This window comes from Scyliorhinus torazame, chromosome 19 (genome assembly GCF_047496885.1).
Source record: "Scyliorhinus torazame isolate Kashiwa2021f chromosome 19, sScyTor2.1, whole genome shotgun sequence".
Lineage (NCBI taxonomy): Eukaryota > Metazoa > Chordata > Chondrichthyes > Carcharhiniformes > Scyliorhinidae > Scyliorhinus > Scyliorhinus torazame.
The window spans coordinates 100,133,255-100,153,534 of NC_092725.1; the positions used below are offsets into that span (position 1 = coordinate 100,133,255).

A 20,280-nucleotide genomic window follows, 5' to 3' on the forward strand; every position below is an offset into this window, starting at 1 on the left:
ACCCTCTCAACCAATGGGTTTCCGCAGCAGGACGGGTCCGGGTGTCGCTAGCCAGGTGGGGAGTGAGGTCCCAGAGGAGGACTTCCTGGGGAAAACAAGGAGACGTTCGTGAGGTGTCTGGTTTGTGGTAGTACATAGCAGTGACCGAATGGAGAGAAGGGCCACTGGGAGGACTTCTTGCCAGCGGGACACTGGGAGATTCCTGGACCGAAGGGCCAGCAGGACGATCTTCCAGACCGTTCCGTTCTCCCTTTCTACCTGCCCGTTTCCCCGGGGGTTGTAACTGGTCGTCCTGCTCGAGGCAATGCCTTTGCTGAGCAGGAACTGACGCAGTATGTCGCTCATAAAGGAGGAACCCCTATCACTGTGGATGTATGCGGGGAAACGGAACAGTGTAAAAATACTTTGGAGGGCCTTGATGACAGTGGTTGTGGTCATGTCCGGGCAGGGGATGGCGAAAGGGAACCGGGAATACTCGTCAATCACGTTCAGGAAGTACATGTTGCGGTCGGTGGAGGGGAGGGGACCTTTGAAGTCCATGCTGAGGCGTTCAAAGGGACAGGAAGCCTTTATCAGATGCGCCCTCTCTGGTCGGTAGAAGTGCGGTTTGCACTCGGCACAGATTCGGCAGTCCCTGGTGACTGTCCTGACCTCCTCGATGGGAGTAGGGCAGGTTTCGGGACTTAACAAAATGAAAGAACCGGGTGACTCCCGGGTGGCAGAGGTCCTCGTGGAGGGCTCGGAGGAGGTCTACTTGTGCGGGGGCATCAGGAGGCTCGTTCAGCTTCCCGGGATGGTACAAGATCTCTTAATTGTAGGTGGAGAGTTCGATCCTCCACCGCAAGATTTTGTCGTTTTCTATCTTGCCCCGCTGCGCATTATCGAACATGAAGGCCACCGACCGTTGGTCCGTGAGGTGAGTGAATCTCCTGCCGGCCAGGTAATGCCTCCAGTGTCGCACAGCCTCTACTATGGCCTGGGCCTCCTTTTCGACCGAGTGGCGAATTTCGGAAGCATGGAGAGTGCGGGAGAAGAAAGCCACGAGCCTGCCCGCTTGGTTGAGGGTGGCCGCCAGAGCTACGTCAGACGCGTCGCTCTGGACCTGGAAGGGGAGGGACTCGTCGATGGCGCGCATCATGGCTTTTGCGATGTCTGCTTTGATGCGGCAGAAGGCCTGGCGGGCCTCCGTCGACAGGGGGAAGGTTGGGGACTGGATCAGGGGTCGAGCCTTGTCGGCGTAATTAGGGACCCATAGTGCATAATAGCTAAAAAAGCCGAGGCAGCGCTTTAGGGCCTTGGGGCAGTGAGGGAGGGGGAACTCCATGAGGGGGCGCATACGTTCAGGGTCGGGGCCTATGAATCCATTTCGCACTACGTAGCCTAGGATGGCTAGACGGTCGGTGCTAAACACGCATTTCTCCTTATTGTAGGTCAGATTAAGGAGGTGCGCGGTCTGGAGAAATTTCCGGAGGTTGGTGTCGTGGTCCTGCTGGTCATGGCCGCAGATGGTGACGTTATCAAGATACGGAAACGTTGCACGTAAGCCGTACCGGTCAACCATTCGGTCCATCTCACGCTGGAAGACCGAGACCCCGTGCGTGACACCGAAGGGAACCCTTAAAAAGTGGTAGAGCCGCCCATCTGCTTCGAAGGCAGTGTACTGGCGGTCACTATTACGGAGGGGTAGCTGATGGTAGGCGGACTTGAGATCCGTGGAGAAGACCTTGTATTGCGCAATCCTGTTTACCAGGTCGGCAATACGGGGAAGAGGGTATGCGTCCAGCTGCGTAAACCGGTTGATGGTCTGGCTATAGTCGATGACCATTCTATGTTTTCCCCCGGTCTTTACCACCATTACTTGAGCCCTCCAGGGGCTGTTGCTCGCTTCGATGACCCCTTCCTTCAGCAGCCGTTGGACCTCGGACCTGATGAAGGTCCGGTCCTGGGCACTGTACCGTCTGCTCCTGGTGGCGACGGGTTTGCAATCCGGGGTGAGGTTCGCAAACAGGGAAGGCGGGTCGACCTTAAGGGTCGCGAGGCCGCAGACAGTAAGGGGGGGGGGGGGGTGGTATAGGGCCTTCAAATTTAAAAGTCAGGCTTTGCAGGTGGCACTGGAAATCCAGCCCAAGAAGTGTGGCTGCGCAGAGGTGCGGCAGCACGTACAGGCGGAAATTGCGGAATTCCCTGCCTTGTACGGTGAGGTTTGCGAGGCAGAACCCCTATATCTGCACTGCGTGTGACCCGGAGGCCAGGGAGATCCTTTGTTTGACGGGATGGGTGACCAGAGAACAGCGCCTTACCGTGTCGGGGTGGACAAAGCTTTCTGTGCTCCCGGAGTCGATCAGGCACGACGTCACGTGGCCGTTGATGGCGATCGTTGTGGTGGCCTTCGCTAGCGTCTGGGGCCAGCTGCAGCAAGGGGGAGTTCTGGTCGGGCAGCGCGTAGTCAGCTGTGCTGGGGGCTTGAGGCCCCATCCAAGATGGCACCGGCCATGGGTCGCACATGGAGACCGGGGACGGGGATTCCGAAGATGGCGGCGGCGAGGGACAAAATGGCGGCGCTCACCCATCCAGCGTGGTTGCCGGGGGGCCGCACACTGCCTGGAGGGAAAAAAACGGCAGTGGGCGTTGGACGGCCGGGACCTGCAAGAAAGACTGCGGTGGGCCTTGGGCTGGCAGGACCTGTAAAAAGGACTGCGGCGGGCCTTGGGCTGCCGGGACCTGAAAGAACGGCTGCGGTGGGCCTTGGATGGCCGGGACCTGGAAGAAAGGCTGTTGGTAGTCGCTGGAGACAGCGCGGGCCAGGCAGACCGCGGCATAGTGGCCTTTCTTGCCGCACCCTTTGCAGGTGACGGTGCGGGCCGGGCAGCGCGCGCGCGGGTGATTTGCCTGGCTGCAGAAGAAGCAGCGTTGGCCAGCTTGCCGTGCAGGTCTGCGGGTACGTCTGGGGGGCTGCCACGCAGCCCAGGGGGGCGCCGTGCGAGCAGGGGCATAAGCAAGTGCGTTCTTGTACGCAACGTCCATGGACCCTGCCAGGGCCCGTGCCTCAGTAAGGCCCAGTGTGTCCATTTCGAGGAGCCTTCGGCGGATGTCGGGGGAAGCCATACCTGCCGCGAAAGTGTCCCGAATTAAAAATTCCGTGTACTCGTTCCCCGTCACTGCTGGGCAGCCGCAGTTTTGGCCCAGCACTATCAGTGCCCGGTAGAAGTCTTCCAGTGTCTCATCTGGGCTCTGCCTTCTCGTTGCCAGCAGGTGACGGGCGTAGACCTGGTTCAGTGGACGGATGTAATGTCCTTCTAGCAGCTCCTTAGCTGCAGCATAGTTCGCCGCCCCTTCGAGCAGGGGGTAAATCGCCGGGCTCACCCGCGAGCGTAGGTGTATCTTCTGCCTTTCCGTGGGGGTGTTGGCAGCCGTTTCGCGGTAGCTCTCAAAACACGCCAGCCAATGCTTAAAAATAGCAGCGGAGTTGTCTGCGTGGGGGCTGAGCTGAAGGCACCCCGGCTTGATGCGGAGATCCATCCTTCAAAAGTTCTAGCTGATTAAATTGATGCACAATCAATACTCTCGAGACAAAGAGGAGTCATATCTAATCGGCTTTAATCAGCTAGAACTGTACCCAGCAGCGATGATACAGAAAGTGAAGGCTGCTGAGACGGCATTGGTTTTTATACCCCACCTCTCATGGCGGGGCTATGTACATTAGCCAATGGTAGACCCCTAGGTCTAGCCAATGGTCATTCATCTCTCAGGTACTGCAATACCTAGTATTACCACCCTCGCCTAGCCATTCTTGGCTACGTTGTGAAAATTGGAGTCCTAGGACCTGACCCCGACCGCACGCGCCCCCTCCTGGAACTCCCCCTCCCTCACTGTCCCAAGGCTCTGAAGTGATGCCTGGGATTCTTCTCGTACTATGCCCAGTGGGTCCCTAATAATGCGGACAAGGCCCGCCCACTCATCAAGTCCATTTTCCCACTGATGGCTGAGGCCCGCCGGGCCTTCAACCACATCAAGGCAGACATTGCCAAAGCCACGATGCACACAGTCGACGTTTCCCTCCCGTTTTAGGTAGAGAGCGATGCATCGGACGTGGCTCTGGCCACCACCCTCAACCAGGCGGGCAGACCCGTGGCTTTCTTCTCCCGTACCCTCCATGCCTCCGAAATTCGGCACTCCTCTGTCGAAAAGGAAGCCCAAGCCATTGTGGAAGCTGTGCGACATTGGAGGCATTACTTGGCCGGCAGGCGATTCACTCTCCTCACTGACCAACGGTCGGTTGCCTTCACGTTTAGTAACACACAGCAGGGCAAGATTAAGAACGACAAGATCTTGAGGTGGCGGATCGAACTCTCCACCTATAACTACGAGATCTTGTATCGCCCTGGGAAGCTCAATGAGCCCCCCAGATGCCCTGTCCCGTGGTACATGTGCCAGCGCACAAGTAGACTGACTTCGGACTCTCCACAATGACCTCTGTCACCCGGTTCTTCTACTTTATCAAGACCCGCAACTTGCCTTACTCCTTCGAGGAGGTCAGGACCGTGACCAGGGACTGCCAGGTCTGTGCGGAGTGCAAACCACACGCCTACTGGCCGGACAGAGCGCATCTGGTGAAGGCCTCCCGCCCCTTTGAGCGCCTCAGCATCGACTTCAAAGGATCCCTCCCCTCCACTGACCGCAATGTGTACTTCCTCAACATCATTGAGTACTCCCGTTTCTCTTTCGCCATCGCATGCCTGACAGGACTTCTGCCACTATCATCAAGGCCCTACACAGTCTCTTCACTTTGTTTGGTTTCCCCATCTACATCCACAGTGATCGGGGCTCCTCGTTCATGAGTGATAAGCTGCGTCAGTTCCTGCTCAGCAAAGGCATCGCCTCGAGCAGGACGACCAGCTACAACCCCCGGGGAAACGGACAGGTGGAGAGGGAGAACGCGACGGTCTGAAAGACTGTCCTGCTGGCCCTTCGGTCTAGAAGTCTCCCAGTCTCCTGCTGGCAGGAGATCCTCCCCGATGCGCTGAACTCCATCCGGTTGCTCCTGTGCATTGCTACCAATGAGACCCCGCATGAACGTGTGTTTGCCTTCCCCAGGATGTCCACCTCCGGGGTCTCGCTCCCGACCTGGCTGACAGTTCCTGGGCCCATCCTCCTCTGGAAGCATGCGAGGAGCCATAAATCTGAGCCCCTCGTCGAAAAAGTCCTCCTCCTCCATGCGAACCCACAGTATGTCTACGTGGCACACCATGACATGCGGCAGGACACAGTCTCCCTCCGGGACTTGGCACCCGCTGGTTCCACATCCACCATCACCACCACCCCCGACCTGTTACCGTCTCCTCCCCCTCCGATGGTGACCAGTCGCCACCCTCGCCCCTGCGCCGTCCCCCCCCCCCCCCCAACCAGCGACTATCTCCGCCACCCCCGCTCCGGAGGCTCCCGTCCACCCACCGGCTCAACTACTGGGTGACGAAGGAAAGGACAACATGCTCCCGGAGTCGCAGGTCCTCACATCGGTGCCCACACCACAGCTGGGGCTGAGGCAATCACGGCGGAAGGTCAAAGCCCCCGACAGACTCGACCAGTAACTTCACTTCACCCCGCTGGACTTTTTTTAAATAGGGGGTGAATGTGGTAAACCACTGAACATACATTACATGTATTATGGTACACTGCCATTGTACTCCAGTTATTACGGTAAATCCCGGCCTGGCTCTGTATAACAGTCTACACTCCCCTGCACTGCCCTCATTCTTGGGTCCAGCTGCAGGAGGCTTTACATCTAGCACAATAAAGTTCACCATTCCTCGCGTGGTCATTGATGGTACATCAGTTATATTCCCCAGGTTGTGCACTTAAGTCTTGTGGGTGCGATACGTTTTTTGTTTCTCTATCCGGGGGAATGGGGGGGGGGCAACTGCCTTGCTCGCATTAAAATTCCCAGCTAGTTAACGAGAGTGAGATTAGGGGGGATGGGGGTCTTTGCTTTTTATTGAGTATCAATATGTATGTGGTTGTAGAGGTACTACGGTACCTGGTAATGCTGGAACACCATTGGTAGAAATTGTATGCTTCCTATTGGTCAAGCTGTATGGTAGCTCCGCCCTGCTAGGCGGGGTATAAGATCCCGTGCCACCCCAGCAGCCTTCATTCTGCACCTGAGCTGCTTGGGGCAACATCTAGCTTATTAAAGCCTTCAGTTGGACTACAACCTCGCTTTAGTGGTCATTGATCGTGCATCAATGTATATTTGGGTTAAGTGTTAGTTGGGGAGGGGGTCGGGCTCAGTTTGCTGATGGTGATAACGAGATTCTCTTTGTATCACTCTCTGGCTGGATTTAGCAACCAATTTGGATGGGCCTGTTTTTTTTTAGTAGGACTTTGGCGGCCCCTGGTGGTGGAAATGACTGACCCGAGGATTGGGAGGGGTGGGGGTCCGCCAATTTGGCTGGCCTCCTGGAACCTAAGGGGGTTGGATGGTCCGGTAAAAAGGACGAGAGTTTTTGCTCACTTGAAGTATCGAAATGCTGATGTGGTGTTTGTGCAGGAGACCCACTTGCGGGTAGAGAATCAAATCAGACTGCGGAAGGGGTGGGTGAGCCAAATGTTCCATTCGGACTTTGATGGACAGGCCTGAGGTATAGCAATCTGTTGCATTTGTCATCATTTTGACTGGCGCTACGCCAAATATTTGCAGCTTTATTAAATCTAGCTTCACAACTTACTATGATAGGATATGAATATACAACTTCTATGTTACTTGTCAGATCAATAGGTTACCACAGCAGTGTTAATAGCAAAGCTACAATCATTACGAAGACACTTCAGTATATTTGTACAATAAGGATGCCATTTGATTACATCTCAGGGTTTGAATTTAAGATTTTTTTAAATGGAAAATTCAGGACTTTTTCCCTCAAATTCAGCAAGAAACCAATTTATGTAGATTCAGAACCTCACAAAATCTCATAATTTGTTGGGGTGAGAATCAGTATAGACTGATCTCGAAGGTTCCTAGATAACAGTTAATAAACAAAAATAAATTAAATGTTGGATGGCTTACATTCGTTTGTTAACTATTTGAACACCAATTACGTAATCACTCAAAGGAACATATTATAAATTATGCTCGCTACAAACTAAACTCTAAGGACTTCATGCAAAAGATTGCCCAATTCAATTTTGGTAGCAACGAATTGCATTTGGTAAAACCAAAGGTTTCCTTTATGCAAATGTAGCTGATGTAGAAGAAACTAATAATCATAATTGACAATGTTTTTATTAGATGATTTAAGGATTGTCTACAAGCAATGTGTATATTTACCTGAGTGTAATGTCCACATACTTTCTTTGATTTGCAGGTATTCGTACTGTAATCATAATTCACTACTTCCTGATACCATCGTTTAATAGCATGGTTGGCATTGAAACTGCCTGTTGAAATAAAGACGCTTTCTCCTATAGGGAAGAAGATTGGATGCACTCCTCCTTTCTTTTGCAGTTGTGGATTATGCTTGAATATGCAAGTCTTGGTCCATGCTATTGCAGATTTAGCAAGACCTTCATCCCAGGTCTAGATTTGTAAAAAGAAAAATAACAAAAGCTAAAATATTTGGGTACCAAGTGATTCATCTGCCATGGTGATTCCAATATCTATATCAACTAACCTTATCTTACTTCCTCTGAATTCATTGCTCTTCTGGCCTCTTTAAACTTTGCCTTCATAGAATCGTGCCTATCTATAATCATAACCATAATCATAACATTTTATTTCCCATGGGATCTCTATGCTCAGAGTCTTGATGGCTAACAAAGCCATCTGAGACCACATGCTTGTGCTCTTCCCCATCCACAACCCTTACCTGCTTTTAAGTCAGTTTTTTTCAGCGCTCACCCCCATCCCAACCAATATTAATTTCAAAATTCCAACATCTAGATTTTGGCCCCCGATTCGCCACACGTTTTTTGCTCTCCAGGATATTCTGAAATACGAGGTACTTGAAGATATTATGAGCAAAAAAGTAGTACGAGAGAAATCAATGGAACTTAAAGTAAATCTCCTGGACCTGATAATCTACATCCCAGAGTGTCAAAGAGGTGGCTGTAGAGATAACAAATGGTGGTCATCTTTCAAAGTTTTATTGACTCTGGAATGGTTCTTGCCAATTGGAAGGTAGCAAATGTAACCCCACTATTTAAGAATGGAGGGAATGAGAAAAAGGAGAACTACAGAACTATATCAGCCTGACATCAGTGGTTTGGAAATTGCTTGAATCTAAAGGGTGTGGTCCAAAGGCCACCCTGCGCCCTAAAAGCAGCTTGTCACGGCGAAGGATGGCAGGTGAAAGCTGGGAGGCCCTGCTCCCAGGATCTACCCAGTTCACAACATCTTGCGAGATCCAACGTGACTTTGTGAGACACTGTGATGTAAATCCCGCCTATTGTGGGCAAGATCACTTTTTGGCAAATCTATATATTACAGGCTCACTCTAATGTACAGATTCCCGAGGTACCTGAAGCTTTGAATTCAACCCCTTCGCCTCAGAGACCTTGGGCGAGCGCCATTCAGTATTGGTCCCCACAAACAGGGACTAGATGGAAAAGCACTCGTGGGGGTCTCCCAGGGATCAGAGGCCCCCAGCTGTATGCCCTTTGGGCAGGGTGGGGCCCTGGTACTGCTGGTGGTGCCCTGGCAGTGCCAGTCTGGCACTGCTAATATGCCAGGTGGCACTGCTAGTTGCCATGCACACGGGCAGGGTGCCAGGTTGTAACTGCCATGGTGCCAAGCTGCCATTTTGTGCGGGATCGGGCTGGGGATGCTCTGTAAGGGTGTTGGAGAGTGCGGGGACCCTCCTGTAATGTGAGAGTACCTTTACGAAATGGGCGTTTATAAATGGGTGTGTATATAAGTATCTGTAGTGAGAGTACCTTTAATAAATGGGTGTTTATTACTGCAGTTATGTCAGAGAGTGGGTGGAGCTGGGCTGTCTGTCAGCTTTTTACTTTTGTTTTAGGCTGTTTGCTGCAAGGTGTGTTTTAGTTTTGTTTTCAGTGTTGGAGCTGAAGCCAGACAGAGCAGATGCACTATTGATCTCTCTGCCATGAAAAGACTATCTGTTGATCATTTAGTGAATTCAGAATTATAAATGTTCTCAGTAGTGAATGTAAACCTAACGTGCTTCTGTTAAAAGGTGTTTCTTTTGTCTTCTAGATGTTGTTTGGGACGTTATTAAGGATTACTTCGTGTTGTATTCTTTGAGGGTTATATTTGAATTGATGGTTGCTAAGATGTTCACTGTATGTTTTAAAAAGGTTAACTTGAGTTCATAGAATAAACATTGTTTTGTTTTTAAAAATACTTTTCCATTTCTGCTCTACCACACCTGTAGAGTGGGCCGTGTGCTCCCCATACCACAATCTATTAAAAGTTGTGGGTCAGGTGAACTCCATGATACACTTTGGGCTTCTCTAAACTCTGGCCCATAACAAATTGGGGCCTCGTCCAGGATAAAAGTCTATCTATTGGATTGGCTTTGTGAACTTAAAGACAGTGAGGGGTGAGCATATTGTGGTTGCTTTTCAGGTGTGGTATTTTAGTTTAAGTAGGGAGTGTGTTGTGGACAATGGCTCTTTCAGCGGCACTGAAGTTTTTGGGGGTGGAGACGGTCTCATGCAGTACCTTACGGACAGAGACTAAAAGCAGACTGTTAGATTTGGCAAAGACATTGCAGTTAACATTACCTGACAAAATGCGAAAAGATTAAGTGATTATGCCGGTGGCTAAGCATTTAAAGTTGCCTGAGATACAGTTTGACTCATTGGAAATGGCAAAAATTTGGTTACAAATTAAACAAATGGAACACGAGAAAGAGTTAAAGCAGCTTGAATACGAGAGAGAGGAAAAAGAAAGAGAGAGAGGAAGAGATAGAGAGGAAAAAGAAAGAGAGAGAGAGGAAAAAGAGAGGAGAGAAAAAGAAAAGGAGAGAAGGAGAAAAGAAAGAATAGTCCTAGCAGAACAAAAAGAAAGAGAAAGGGAGATACAGATCAGGGAAAAAGATAGAGAGAGAGTTTAAACTTCAGAAAATGGCCATGAAACATGACAGTCAGTTAAAATTGGCAGACATAAAGGGAAACATACAGTTGGATGATAGTGATGAGGATAGTGAGAAATCAGAACTTACATTATTGGATTACGTGTCAATTTTTAGGCAACAATTAAATAGAGCAGGTGAATTGGCTAGACAACATTTAAAAGTTACACAAAATGTGATGAAACTGGTAGCAGACAAGAAATCCAAAGTTCGTAGCTTTGCCTGTGAAGATAAAGTTTTAGTATTGTTGCCAGTGGTAGGCGAACCTGTAAAAGCAAGGTTTTGTGGACCTTATCAGATTGAAAGGAAATTAAGTGAGGTGAATTATGTGGTAAAAACACCGGAAAGAAGGAAGATTCACCGAGTGTGTCACGTGAACATGCTTAAAAGGTACTTTGAGGGATAAATAGGCGGGTAGTGTCTCGGGGAGAGGAGCGGGCAGGTGCAGTATGGTTTGATTGAAGTATTGGTTTTATATTGATGTTTGCACATTTCTGTTATCTGTAACTGTTTACAATGCCAAAAAATACCTCAATAAAACTGATGTTAAGAAAAAAGGTACTTTGAAAGGGAAGGAGAGAAAAAGGAGGTTTTAATGATTCTAACTCAAAGTGACAAACCAAATCCAGATGACTGTGAATTTGACATACCTCAAATTAAATTGGAAAACGAGGATGTTCTTAAAAATTGGGATAAATTGTTGAGTTACCTTCCAGAGGAAAAACAGACTGACCTGAAAGAGTTATTGATATCACATGGGCAGGTTTGTAGAGATAAATTGGGAAGTACTAAAATGGCGATGTATGATGTTGATGTTGGAAATGCTGTTCCAATCAACCAACATCCATATAGACTTAACCCTTTAAAATTGGCACAGGTTAACAAAGAGATTGAGAGTATGCTTAAAAATGGCATAATTGAAGTGGGTGGCAGCCAATAGAACTTACCCATAGTGATGGTGCCTAAACCAGATGGTACCCAGCGGTTGTGTGTGGACTATAGAAAGATTAATGCAGTTACAAGGATGGACTCTTATCCTATCCCACGTTTGGAGGATTGCATTGAGAAAGTGGGGCAATCAGTTTTTATTTCCAAACTGGATTTACTTAAAGGTTACTGGCAGGCAAGGGCGAAGGAGATTTCAGCTTTTGTGACTCCAGATGGTATGTACCAATTCAAAGTTATGCCATTTGGCATGAAAAACACCCCAGCTACATTTCAACGGTGAACTAACAAAGTCGTTTCAGGATTACCCAATTGTGCGGTATACATCGACGATCTGGTAATTTTCAGCCAGACATGGAATGAACATTTAAAACATCTGATGGAGTTATTCGATCGACTTCAGGAGGCGGGTTTGGTGATAACCGTAGCCAAAAGTGAATTTGGAAAAGCCCAAGTCACTTTCCTTGGCCATACAATTGGACAGGGTCGAATGGTCCCACGGGATGTGAAAACAAGAGTTATTGGGGAGTTTCTGATACCCTCGACACGACGGGAAATAATGCGATTTCTTGGTATGAGTGCATTTTACTGGAAATTTGTACCGAATTTCAGCAGTGTGGTCGCTCCATTGATGGACTTGCTCAAGAAGTGTAACAAATTCCAGTGGACAGCGGAGTGTCAACAGGCATTTGACGGCTTGAAGGCTGTATTAACCACTGCTCCTGTGTTAGCCATTATACGAAACCATTCAAAGTGGCGGTTGATGCGAGTGATGTGGGTGTAGGTGCGGTGCTTCTACAAGACGACGACGAAGGGCTAGAGCGGCCTATTGGTTATTTTTCAACGAAATTGAATTCTCACCAGAAAAAGTATTCAACGATTGAGGAGACGTTGAGTTTGGTGCTAGCTTTGCAACATTTTCACATTTATGTCACCAGCAATCCGTCTGACACCATTATATATACTGATCATAATCCGTTGACGTTTTTGGAGCGATTCCAGAATAACAATGCAAGGCTGTTTCGCTGGAGTTTATTGTTACAGCCATTTCATTTAAAAATAGTACATGTGGCAGGACGAGAAAACGTGCTACCTGATGCTTTGTCACGAATGTGATGAACGAAAACAATTTCAGTTAGAACATAGAACATTACAGCGCAGTACAGGCCCTTCGGCCCTCGATGTTGCGCCAACCTGTGAAACCACTCTAAAGCCCATCTACACTATTCCCATATCGTCCATATGTCTATCCAATGACCATTTGAATGCCCTTAGTGTTGGCGAGTCCACTACTGTTAAATCTCCTCTGCACCCTTTCCAATGCATATCCTACACCCCAAAGAACCCTCATTTCGAGTGAAAGTCCCGTCCCTTCCCTTGTCCAAATATATACCACACTGGCTCCTCTAGTCTCTACACCCGCGCGCAGTGATACAAAAAAAAAGAAAATAGTCATGAGGTTACATCGGCATATGGCCATTCCTCAATTTGTCAGTTCTGCCAGTCCTTCTGCTTTCGCAAACTCCTCCGCTGCTTCCGCCGTTCCAAAATAAAAGTCCCTGAGCTTGTAAGTCACCCTCAGCTTCGCTGGATATAAAATGCCGCACCGCACCTTGCTAATGTACAGTGCCCTCTTCACCCGGTTGAAGGCAGCCCGCCTCCTTGCCAGCTCCACCGTAAAGTCCTGGTATACACGTATACCAGCTCCAGCCCACTGCACCACCCGCTTCTGCTTGGCCCAGCTCAGGACCTTCTCCTTCACCCTGTACCTACGGAAGCACAGAGTCACTGCCCTTGGCGGCTCACTCGCCTTTGGTACAGGCCTCCACGACCGATGAGCCCGATCCAGTTCATATTGGGAGGGATCCTCCCCCTCCCCCAATAGTTTTGCCAGCACCGCGGCAAAATACTCAGTCGGCTTCGGTCCTTCAACTCCTTCGGGCAGCCCACAATCCTCAAATTCTGTCGCCTGGATCTGTTTTCCAGGTCTTCCATTTTTCCTCGCAGATCCTTGTTAGTATCCATCACCTTCCGCATCTCTTTCCCCATCGAGGCAAGTTGATCACCGTGCTGCAATAACGTCTCCTCCACTTCCTTCAGCGCCTCCCCTTGCTCTCGCACCTCCGCCACTGTGCTCGCCACCTCCGTCCTCAGCGGGGAAACCACCTCCTCCACCAGCACACTCAAAACCTCCCTCATCTCCTTCCTCACCGTCTCCATACATTTCGCAATCTGCGCCAACTGCTTTTCAAATTCCGCAGCCATCACCTTAGTTATTTCTTCAGCCATAAGCAGTGCGGCCTTCCCTGGTGCTCCAGCCTCCATTTTTCCTGGTGACCCCGCGGTGACCTTTCCACTCCCCGACGGACCTCCAGCTGTTTTTTTTCCGGCCGTTTTCTTGCTCACCCTCGACATTTTTCTTTGTTCTTTTTTTCCTCCTGTGTCTTCACTGTGCCTCCTCCGTGCCTTCTCCCTGCTTCTGCCGCCTCCGCGGACCCTGGGACCGGGCTTAAAGCCCCGAAAATGCCGTTGCCAAACGGGAGCCCTCCATTGTGCGGCCGCCTCCCACCCGCCGTCACACCGTTTAATAAGCATTTAGATTAGCATTTGAAATGCCAAAGCATCCAAGGATCAAGTGCTGGAAAATGGGACTAGAATAGATAGGGACAGACACAATTGGACAAAGGGCCTCTTTTTGTGCTGTAAACTCATTTCTCACTATGATTACAAAGTGCCTTGGTTAGACCGCACCTGGAGCATTTATGTGCAGTTTTCATTTCCTTTCCAAAGGGAAGATATATCTGTCATAGAGGGAGTGCAACAAAGGTTCATCAGACTAATTCCTGAGATGGAGAGATTGTCCTACGAGGAAAGATTAAATAGACTGGGCCTTTATTCTCTGGAATTTAGAAGAATGAGAGGTGGTCTCATTCAAACATACAAAATTCTTACAAGACTCAACAGGATAGATGAAAGAAGGATGTTAACCCTGGCTGAAAGAGGTCTATAACCAGGGTACACAGTCTCAGGTCACAAGGACCAGGCCAGTTAGGACTGTGATGAGGAGGAATTTCTTCATTCAGAATCTTTGGCATTCTCTGTCCCAGAGGGCTGGGAAGGCTCATGTTGCTGAGTGCGTTCAAGACCAAAGTCAATAGATTTCTACATATTAAAAACATGAAGGGATACAAGGGTAGTGCAGGAAAATGATGTTGAAGTAGAAGATCAGCCATGATCTCAATGAATGGCAGGACACATTTGAAGGTGTGCTCCTGTTCCTATTTCTTATGGGTTGGGGATTAGGTAATGGCCATAAATCGGAATAAATGGGTTATTTTGGGTTGGCCAGCTGTAACAAGTGGGGTGATGTTAGTATCAGTATTGGGGCCTCAGCTATATACAATCTATATCAATGACTTAAATCAAGGGACTGAGGTATAAAAGATGGTCTGATTAAAAGTAGATTGGTCTTAAGCATGACAGACACATGGGTGACAGCAAGTCTACTGAAAAATGAGAAACTGACTCTAAAGAAAATGGTAGATGTGGGTCGAAAATCACAAGCATGATCCCAAACTTTAATTTTCCAACATGCTCTGATGCTGACTCTGTCCTCAGCCTACTGCACTATTCAGTGAAGCTCAGTATAAACTTGAGGACAGCCCTCGCTGTTTGATTTGGCATTTCACAAGATTCCAAATTCAACAATTTCAGACCAAAATCCGTTCATTTCCTTATCTTTGCTTGCTTCTGTTTTTCACTGATTGTTTTTGCTTTGAATCAGAATACCCATGCTCAAGGCTCATGTTTGCTCTTTTCTTATCCCATCAACATTCCCTTTGGACCTTTAAGACAAAAAGCTATATTGTCATTTCTGAGGTGGGTAACTTAAGTTGGAAATTTCTTGGCTCACCCCACCTGCCTTGATAGAATGTGCATCAAAGAATGTGAACTTTGTGGTGGTGGGGATGTGATGATTGCGGGATGAACCATGGGAACCAAATTGAAGGGGCAGCCACCAGAGGCTGTTGAGTGTTGAGGCAAGTTGATTAGAAGGTCCAGCTCAGTTCTCTGGGACATTGTCTCAGTTGTTTGGTTACATTTTAGGCCCTCTAGCCCTCTCTATCCCACTGCTAATCTCCCTATACCAACAAATCCCCCACACCCTCACTCAACGGCCTCTAATACCTTCCATGCTAATCCTTGCATGCCCATCCACCAAATATACAGTATGTACAAAACCTATGAACATTATAGCAACAATGGCATGTGTGAAACTGCTTAGAAATAAAATCATCCTGTCATGTGAGAGTACCTTTAAGACATGGATGTTTAAGCAATGTACCTTTAAGAAAACAGTGATGTCAGAGTGGGTGGAGCTGAGTTCAGGTCAGCCATTTTGAAGTTTCAGCTTGAAAAAGAGCTTGGGGAGTGTCTGTTTTGCAGTGAGCTGGATTTGCTGTGACCTCTGCCATGAAAGACTATCTCTGGATCATTTGGGTGATTTAAACTCATAATAGTAAAGCCTTTAACCTGATGTGATTCTGATAAAAGGTGTTAAGTCTCTTGGAAGTTTGAAGGAACATTTTGAGGAATTATTTACTGTTGTAATATTTTCGGAGTTATCTTTGAAGTAAGGGGTGTTAAGAGATCCAATGTTTATTTAAGATGTTAAGTTGAGTTCGTGGAACAAACATTGTTTTGTGTTTAAAAACCCATGTGTCCATAATTGTAATCCCACATCTAGGGAACAAGCCGTGTGCTAGGAAAAGCAACAAATAGCATTAAAGGGGGAGATTGGTTGAACTCCATGATACATTTTGGGGTTCTGAAAACGCCTCGCCCATAACAATCCATTCATGATTCTTTTAAAAAAAACTGTTGCTACAACTCTATAAGTGCCATTTAAATAGACCACTGAAGTATCACTAGAAGATTGAGGCACTTCACACTTTTAAATCTTGCGCAAATAAACATTGAGTCATTGAAAAAGATATCACAAAAAAATGTGGATATTGCTGAAGTGGGACATATTGCCAAAACCTCTTGCACCTTTCTTGAATTATCCGGGATCTTGGGAGGGCCTGTAGTTTTCTGTTGCTTTCACCATGGCAACACCTTGGCCAGAGTGGACATGCCAATCAATCAGCAGCTTTATTTCTACTACAGCATAAATCATTCTGATCTTTTAAAAATTGACATTCCTGTATTTGTTCTGATGACTACAAAGTGAAAAGCCACTGCAATATGTCTCTCTTTCTAGTAAAAGAAATTGTAACCACATAAAGATGTCAATCAAGCTAATTAAACAGATTTGGCCAGTTGTGTAAACAGCCTCCCACTCACATAATCCTTTATGGGTCTGGAAGCTAAATTTATTGGTTTCCCCTTTGAATGCTGACATGGAATCTAATTCCACCACTTTATCAGACAGGGCATTTGAAATACTAAATTGCTCTTTGTGTAAATTACTTTTTCCTTGTGACACCTCCAATCACTTTGAATCTGCTTCCTTTGGTTCACCACCCTTCATTCTATCTCAAATAGTCATGCACGTGTTGTGGTGCAGTGGGTAGCATTCCTGTCTCTACACCAGAAGCTCTGGGTTTAATTTTTTACTCCAGGACTTGGTAACCAAGGAAGGTGCGTTCATAATGCGGCCAGACAGGTTGAGTATCAGCCTCTAAATCCTTCTAACACATCACCAGGGCAGGCGATAAGATTGGGAGAGTTTCCAGACCAGCCACATGGTGGAAAGAAATTGGAGCCTCTACCTTTACTATCCATAGCCCCAGACTACAAGATGTATGGAAAAGTACATGCTGCCAAAGCAACTGGGACAGGGTTGGTTCGACGACTGGTATAGATCAGATTGGTGCATGGGGTTCGACCCCCCTCCTAAATGGGGTGGATTGGGTAACAGCCATCTTGCTCTCTACCTGTGGCAGAGGTCACAGCACTTTGGGTTGGACCTGCCTTGGAGGCTGATGAAGAAACCAGCCACAATTTTTAAACACCTGCATCAAAATGGCAAGCTTTCCTCGATTGATGGGTTCACGTCTCTGGAGATCTTTTCGCCTCAGAGAGGGCGGCCCCACCTGAGGAAATGTCACTAATTCGTTGTTCAGGTAATGTTTTTATCAAATATAACGTGTTTTTGCAAAACGGCTGGGGGAAGTGTTATTGAAGCACGAGGGAGGGGTGAACCACCGCGAGGGAAAATTAAAACGCCCGCCCTTTTAACGGCTAAGGAGCGGGCTGGTTCCAGAAGTTTCCTTCCGCCATTTGCCTTTCCGATCCATTCCGCCTCACGGTCACCGCCGGTAAAAAAAAAAGTGTCTTTCCTCACGTCTCAACCCAATCCTTTTCCCGACGTATTTCTTTGTTGTTGCGAGGAGTGGGGCGTTTTATTTAATATGTGTGATATATGCATAAAATGATGACATTCGTTTACCAACCATCGCAAACATGTCGGAGGCAGGTGGGATCACCTCCGAACGAAATTTGTTGTGCTGCTCAACGCACGTGTCGATGAAGGTCTGGTCGTTGACGGCGATGAGCGCCCGGACGGCGGACGCGTGTAGCGAGACCAGCGACCATAGGATGAAGAGAAGCCACGACACCCGGGCCATGGCGAGCTTGAGGGAGGGGGTGGGACACCGAGTGAGTCAGCGCCGGTCCACCTGCAGTACCCTGCACGGCCGCTGGGGGGGGGGGGCGCGCCCACGCCCACAACACTCCACTCCACTGGAACGTTGTGCCGCGCAGAGCCCCGCCCCTAACTTGGCCTATACTCGAGAGGCTTTCCACACGCCTTTGACGCATCCCCCACTCCAGGCCACTCACTTCTGAATTGGAAATGTATCGAAATTCCTTCATGGTGGGCTGGGTCCAGATCCTGGAACTCCCTCCCTAACAGCGCCATGGGTGTACGTACGCTGTGTGAACTGCAGTGGTTCAGGAAGATGGCATCTCACCGCCACGTTCTAGAGGGCAATTCAGGGATAGACAATAAATGATGGCCAAGCCAGCGGACACCACATTTTCCATGAATAAAACAAAATGCGCCGAAGCACCTATCTGTTTCCGTGGATAGTATCTTGCCCTGGAAAGGTGTGCCTGCCTGTGGCCAGAGGCTGCATCAAGCACAGCTGATCCGCTCTTACTGCCTCCCGTAGATACGTTTGAAGGACCTGCAGGCTGATAATCACTTGGTAAAGTTGCGAAACATTCTCTGGACATCAAGTCCTGGACTGGGACTGAAACCTGGAGCTTCTGGCTCAGAGACTTCCACTGGGCAGAGCTAGGAGAGCAAATAATATTTAGATTATTATATTGAATTTACTGTGCTTTATGATTCAGGTGCCTTGTTGTTACTGCCTCTTCCAAGAGGTTACAGAAAGAAGTCTCACAACACCAGGTCAAAGTCCAACAGGTATATTTGAAAGTGCAAGCTTTCGTAGCAGCACTGATGAAGGAACAGCGCTCCGAAAGCTTGCGATTTAAACTTTAACCTGGTCGTGTGAGACTTCTTACTGTGCGCACCACAGACCAGCGCCGGCATCTCCACATACATAAACAAAACACTGCACATGCTGCCATTCTGGAATACAAATATTAATTGCTGGAAATTTTCAACAGATCTGGCGGTGCCAATGAAAAGAGAGAGTTAACATTTCCTTGAGTTTGTCCCCCTGCCATTCAATGTCATGGCTGATCTTACTGTGGCCTCAACATCACTCTCCTGCCTGTCCCAATAATCCTTGAACCCATGCAGTTTAGGAATGTGTCTATCGCAGCCCTGAATATAGTCTCCGCAGCTCCTGGCGTAGGAAATCCCAAGATTCGTGACCCTCTGACAGAAGAAATTCCTCCTCATTACTGCCTTATGTGAGAGAATCAAGTGTTTTAAGGATGAGGGTCAGTGGATGTGACTAACGAGTACTGTACAGTCAGTAGTGTTTTCTGATCCTCCAACTGTAATAGACAAATTTTAACCATTGGTGCCTAATAACCAACCAACTGGAATCATGGCGTATTAAGTAGAGCTATCCAATAGTCGTTGTGGCATCAGTGAAGAAAGTTTCAGAACTGATTTTGATATTAGGTTATGGTATTAATCTATATGGACCAAGGCGGTTCAGATACCCTGATCCAATTCAGGGGTTCTGCTAAATTGGGCTTGGAATTCTAGAGCAAACTGCATCCAGCCAGGGCATACCTGAAGTGTATACCTGTATATCAATCATCAAAGCAAGATGACTGGTTCACCCACAGATGGCAGCCTTTATCTCTCGTTTTAGCTGGTTCACAGCTATAGGCTTCTAGGATTACTACAAACATACCCTCTATTCTTGGAGTGCATGGGTGATTTGTTTAAGAGCATGAACCTTTATCTTTTGGGTTGCTGACTTGTAGGGAACCTTTGTTAGGCCACACAATTTATAGGGAACATTGATCACCACCCAGCTTACTAGTGACCTATCAGATTAGTTCCGGGATCATTGGGCCCGCCCTTCAGCCTGGCTAACCCAAAACGTGCTCCCAGGACAGTCACTTCTGGGCTAGCGGCCTTATCAGTCCGAAGCAGTCTCCAGTTTTACTGCTGTCAGTCTGGAAAGCAAAGGTACAGCCTTCCCCAGCTCAGCAAGCCCTTTCACTTGCTGCTGAGCACGAGGAGAATATTCTGATCTAACATTATTACATGAAAATTGTGCACAACCTGCCTTTTTGTTTCACCGTGTTCCCTGGTGCGAACTGGGCCAATGTATTCACATAGCACACGGCTTCACCACTGAAAGAAATTTGACTCAGAACTTCGGACCAAATTGCATCTAACCATGGTTGCACAATGAAAGAAAGTTAACCAAGATAATTCCATACCCTCATGGAAGGGAGCACTATTTTTTGAGGAAGGCACTTGGTTCACTATTTTGACTTTTCAGACTTTTGTTTTTAAAAAATATTTTCACTTTACAACACAACCATCCCTTGCTCCAAAACTTTCACTGATTTCTGCATATTGTTGGTTTATCATTTTCCCACTTTTTACTTAACCATTTCCTATTATGGACTTTGTCTCTGTGAGGAATTTTCAACTTTGTTATTTCTCACTGTTCACTAATTTTGCAGCTTTTGGTTTATGATTTACCTGCTCCTTAACCTTTTGGTTAATAATGTCCTTACTCTTTGCTAAGAGTCCTTTCCTTTGGGACTTGGTCTCTGAATGCAGTTTTTAACTTTC

The 20,280-nt window shown here is 47.8% G+C and overlaps 1 protein-coding gene across 1 annotated transcript in view; it reads right to left on the bottom strand.

The window, feature by feature from the left end:
• The window catches only part of LOC140396361 (glioma pathogenesis-related protein 1-like), an 83,956-nt gene extending 66,271 nt beyond the window's left edge, over positions 1 to 17,685 (bottom strand). The window contains exons 1-2 of the mRNA XM_072484920.1: positions 17,495 to 17,685; positions 7,325 to 7,573 (exon numbers count right to left, since the gene is read on the bottom strand). Of these exons, the coding sequence (XP_072341021.1) occupies positions 7,325 to 7,573; positions 17,495 to 17,668 (423 nt within the window). The 5' untranslated portion in view covers positions 17,669 to 17,685. The remainder of the gene's footprint in view (positions 1 to 7,324; positions 7,574 to 17,494) is intronic.
• Between the last annotated feature and the right edge of the window lie 2,595 nt (positions 17,686 to 20,280).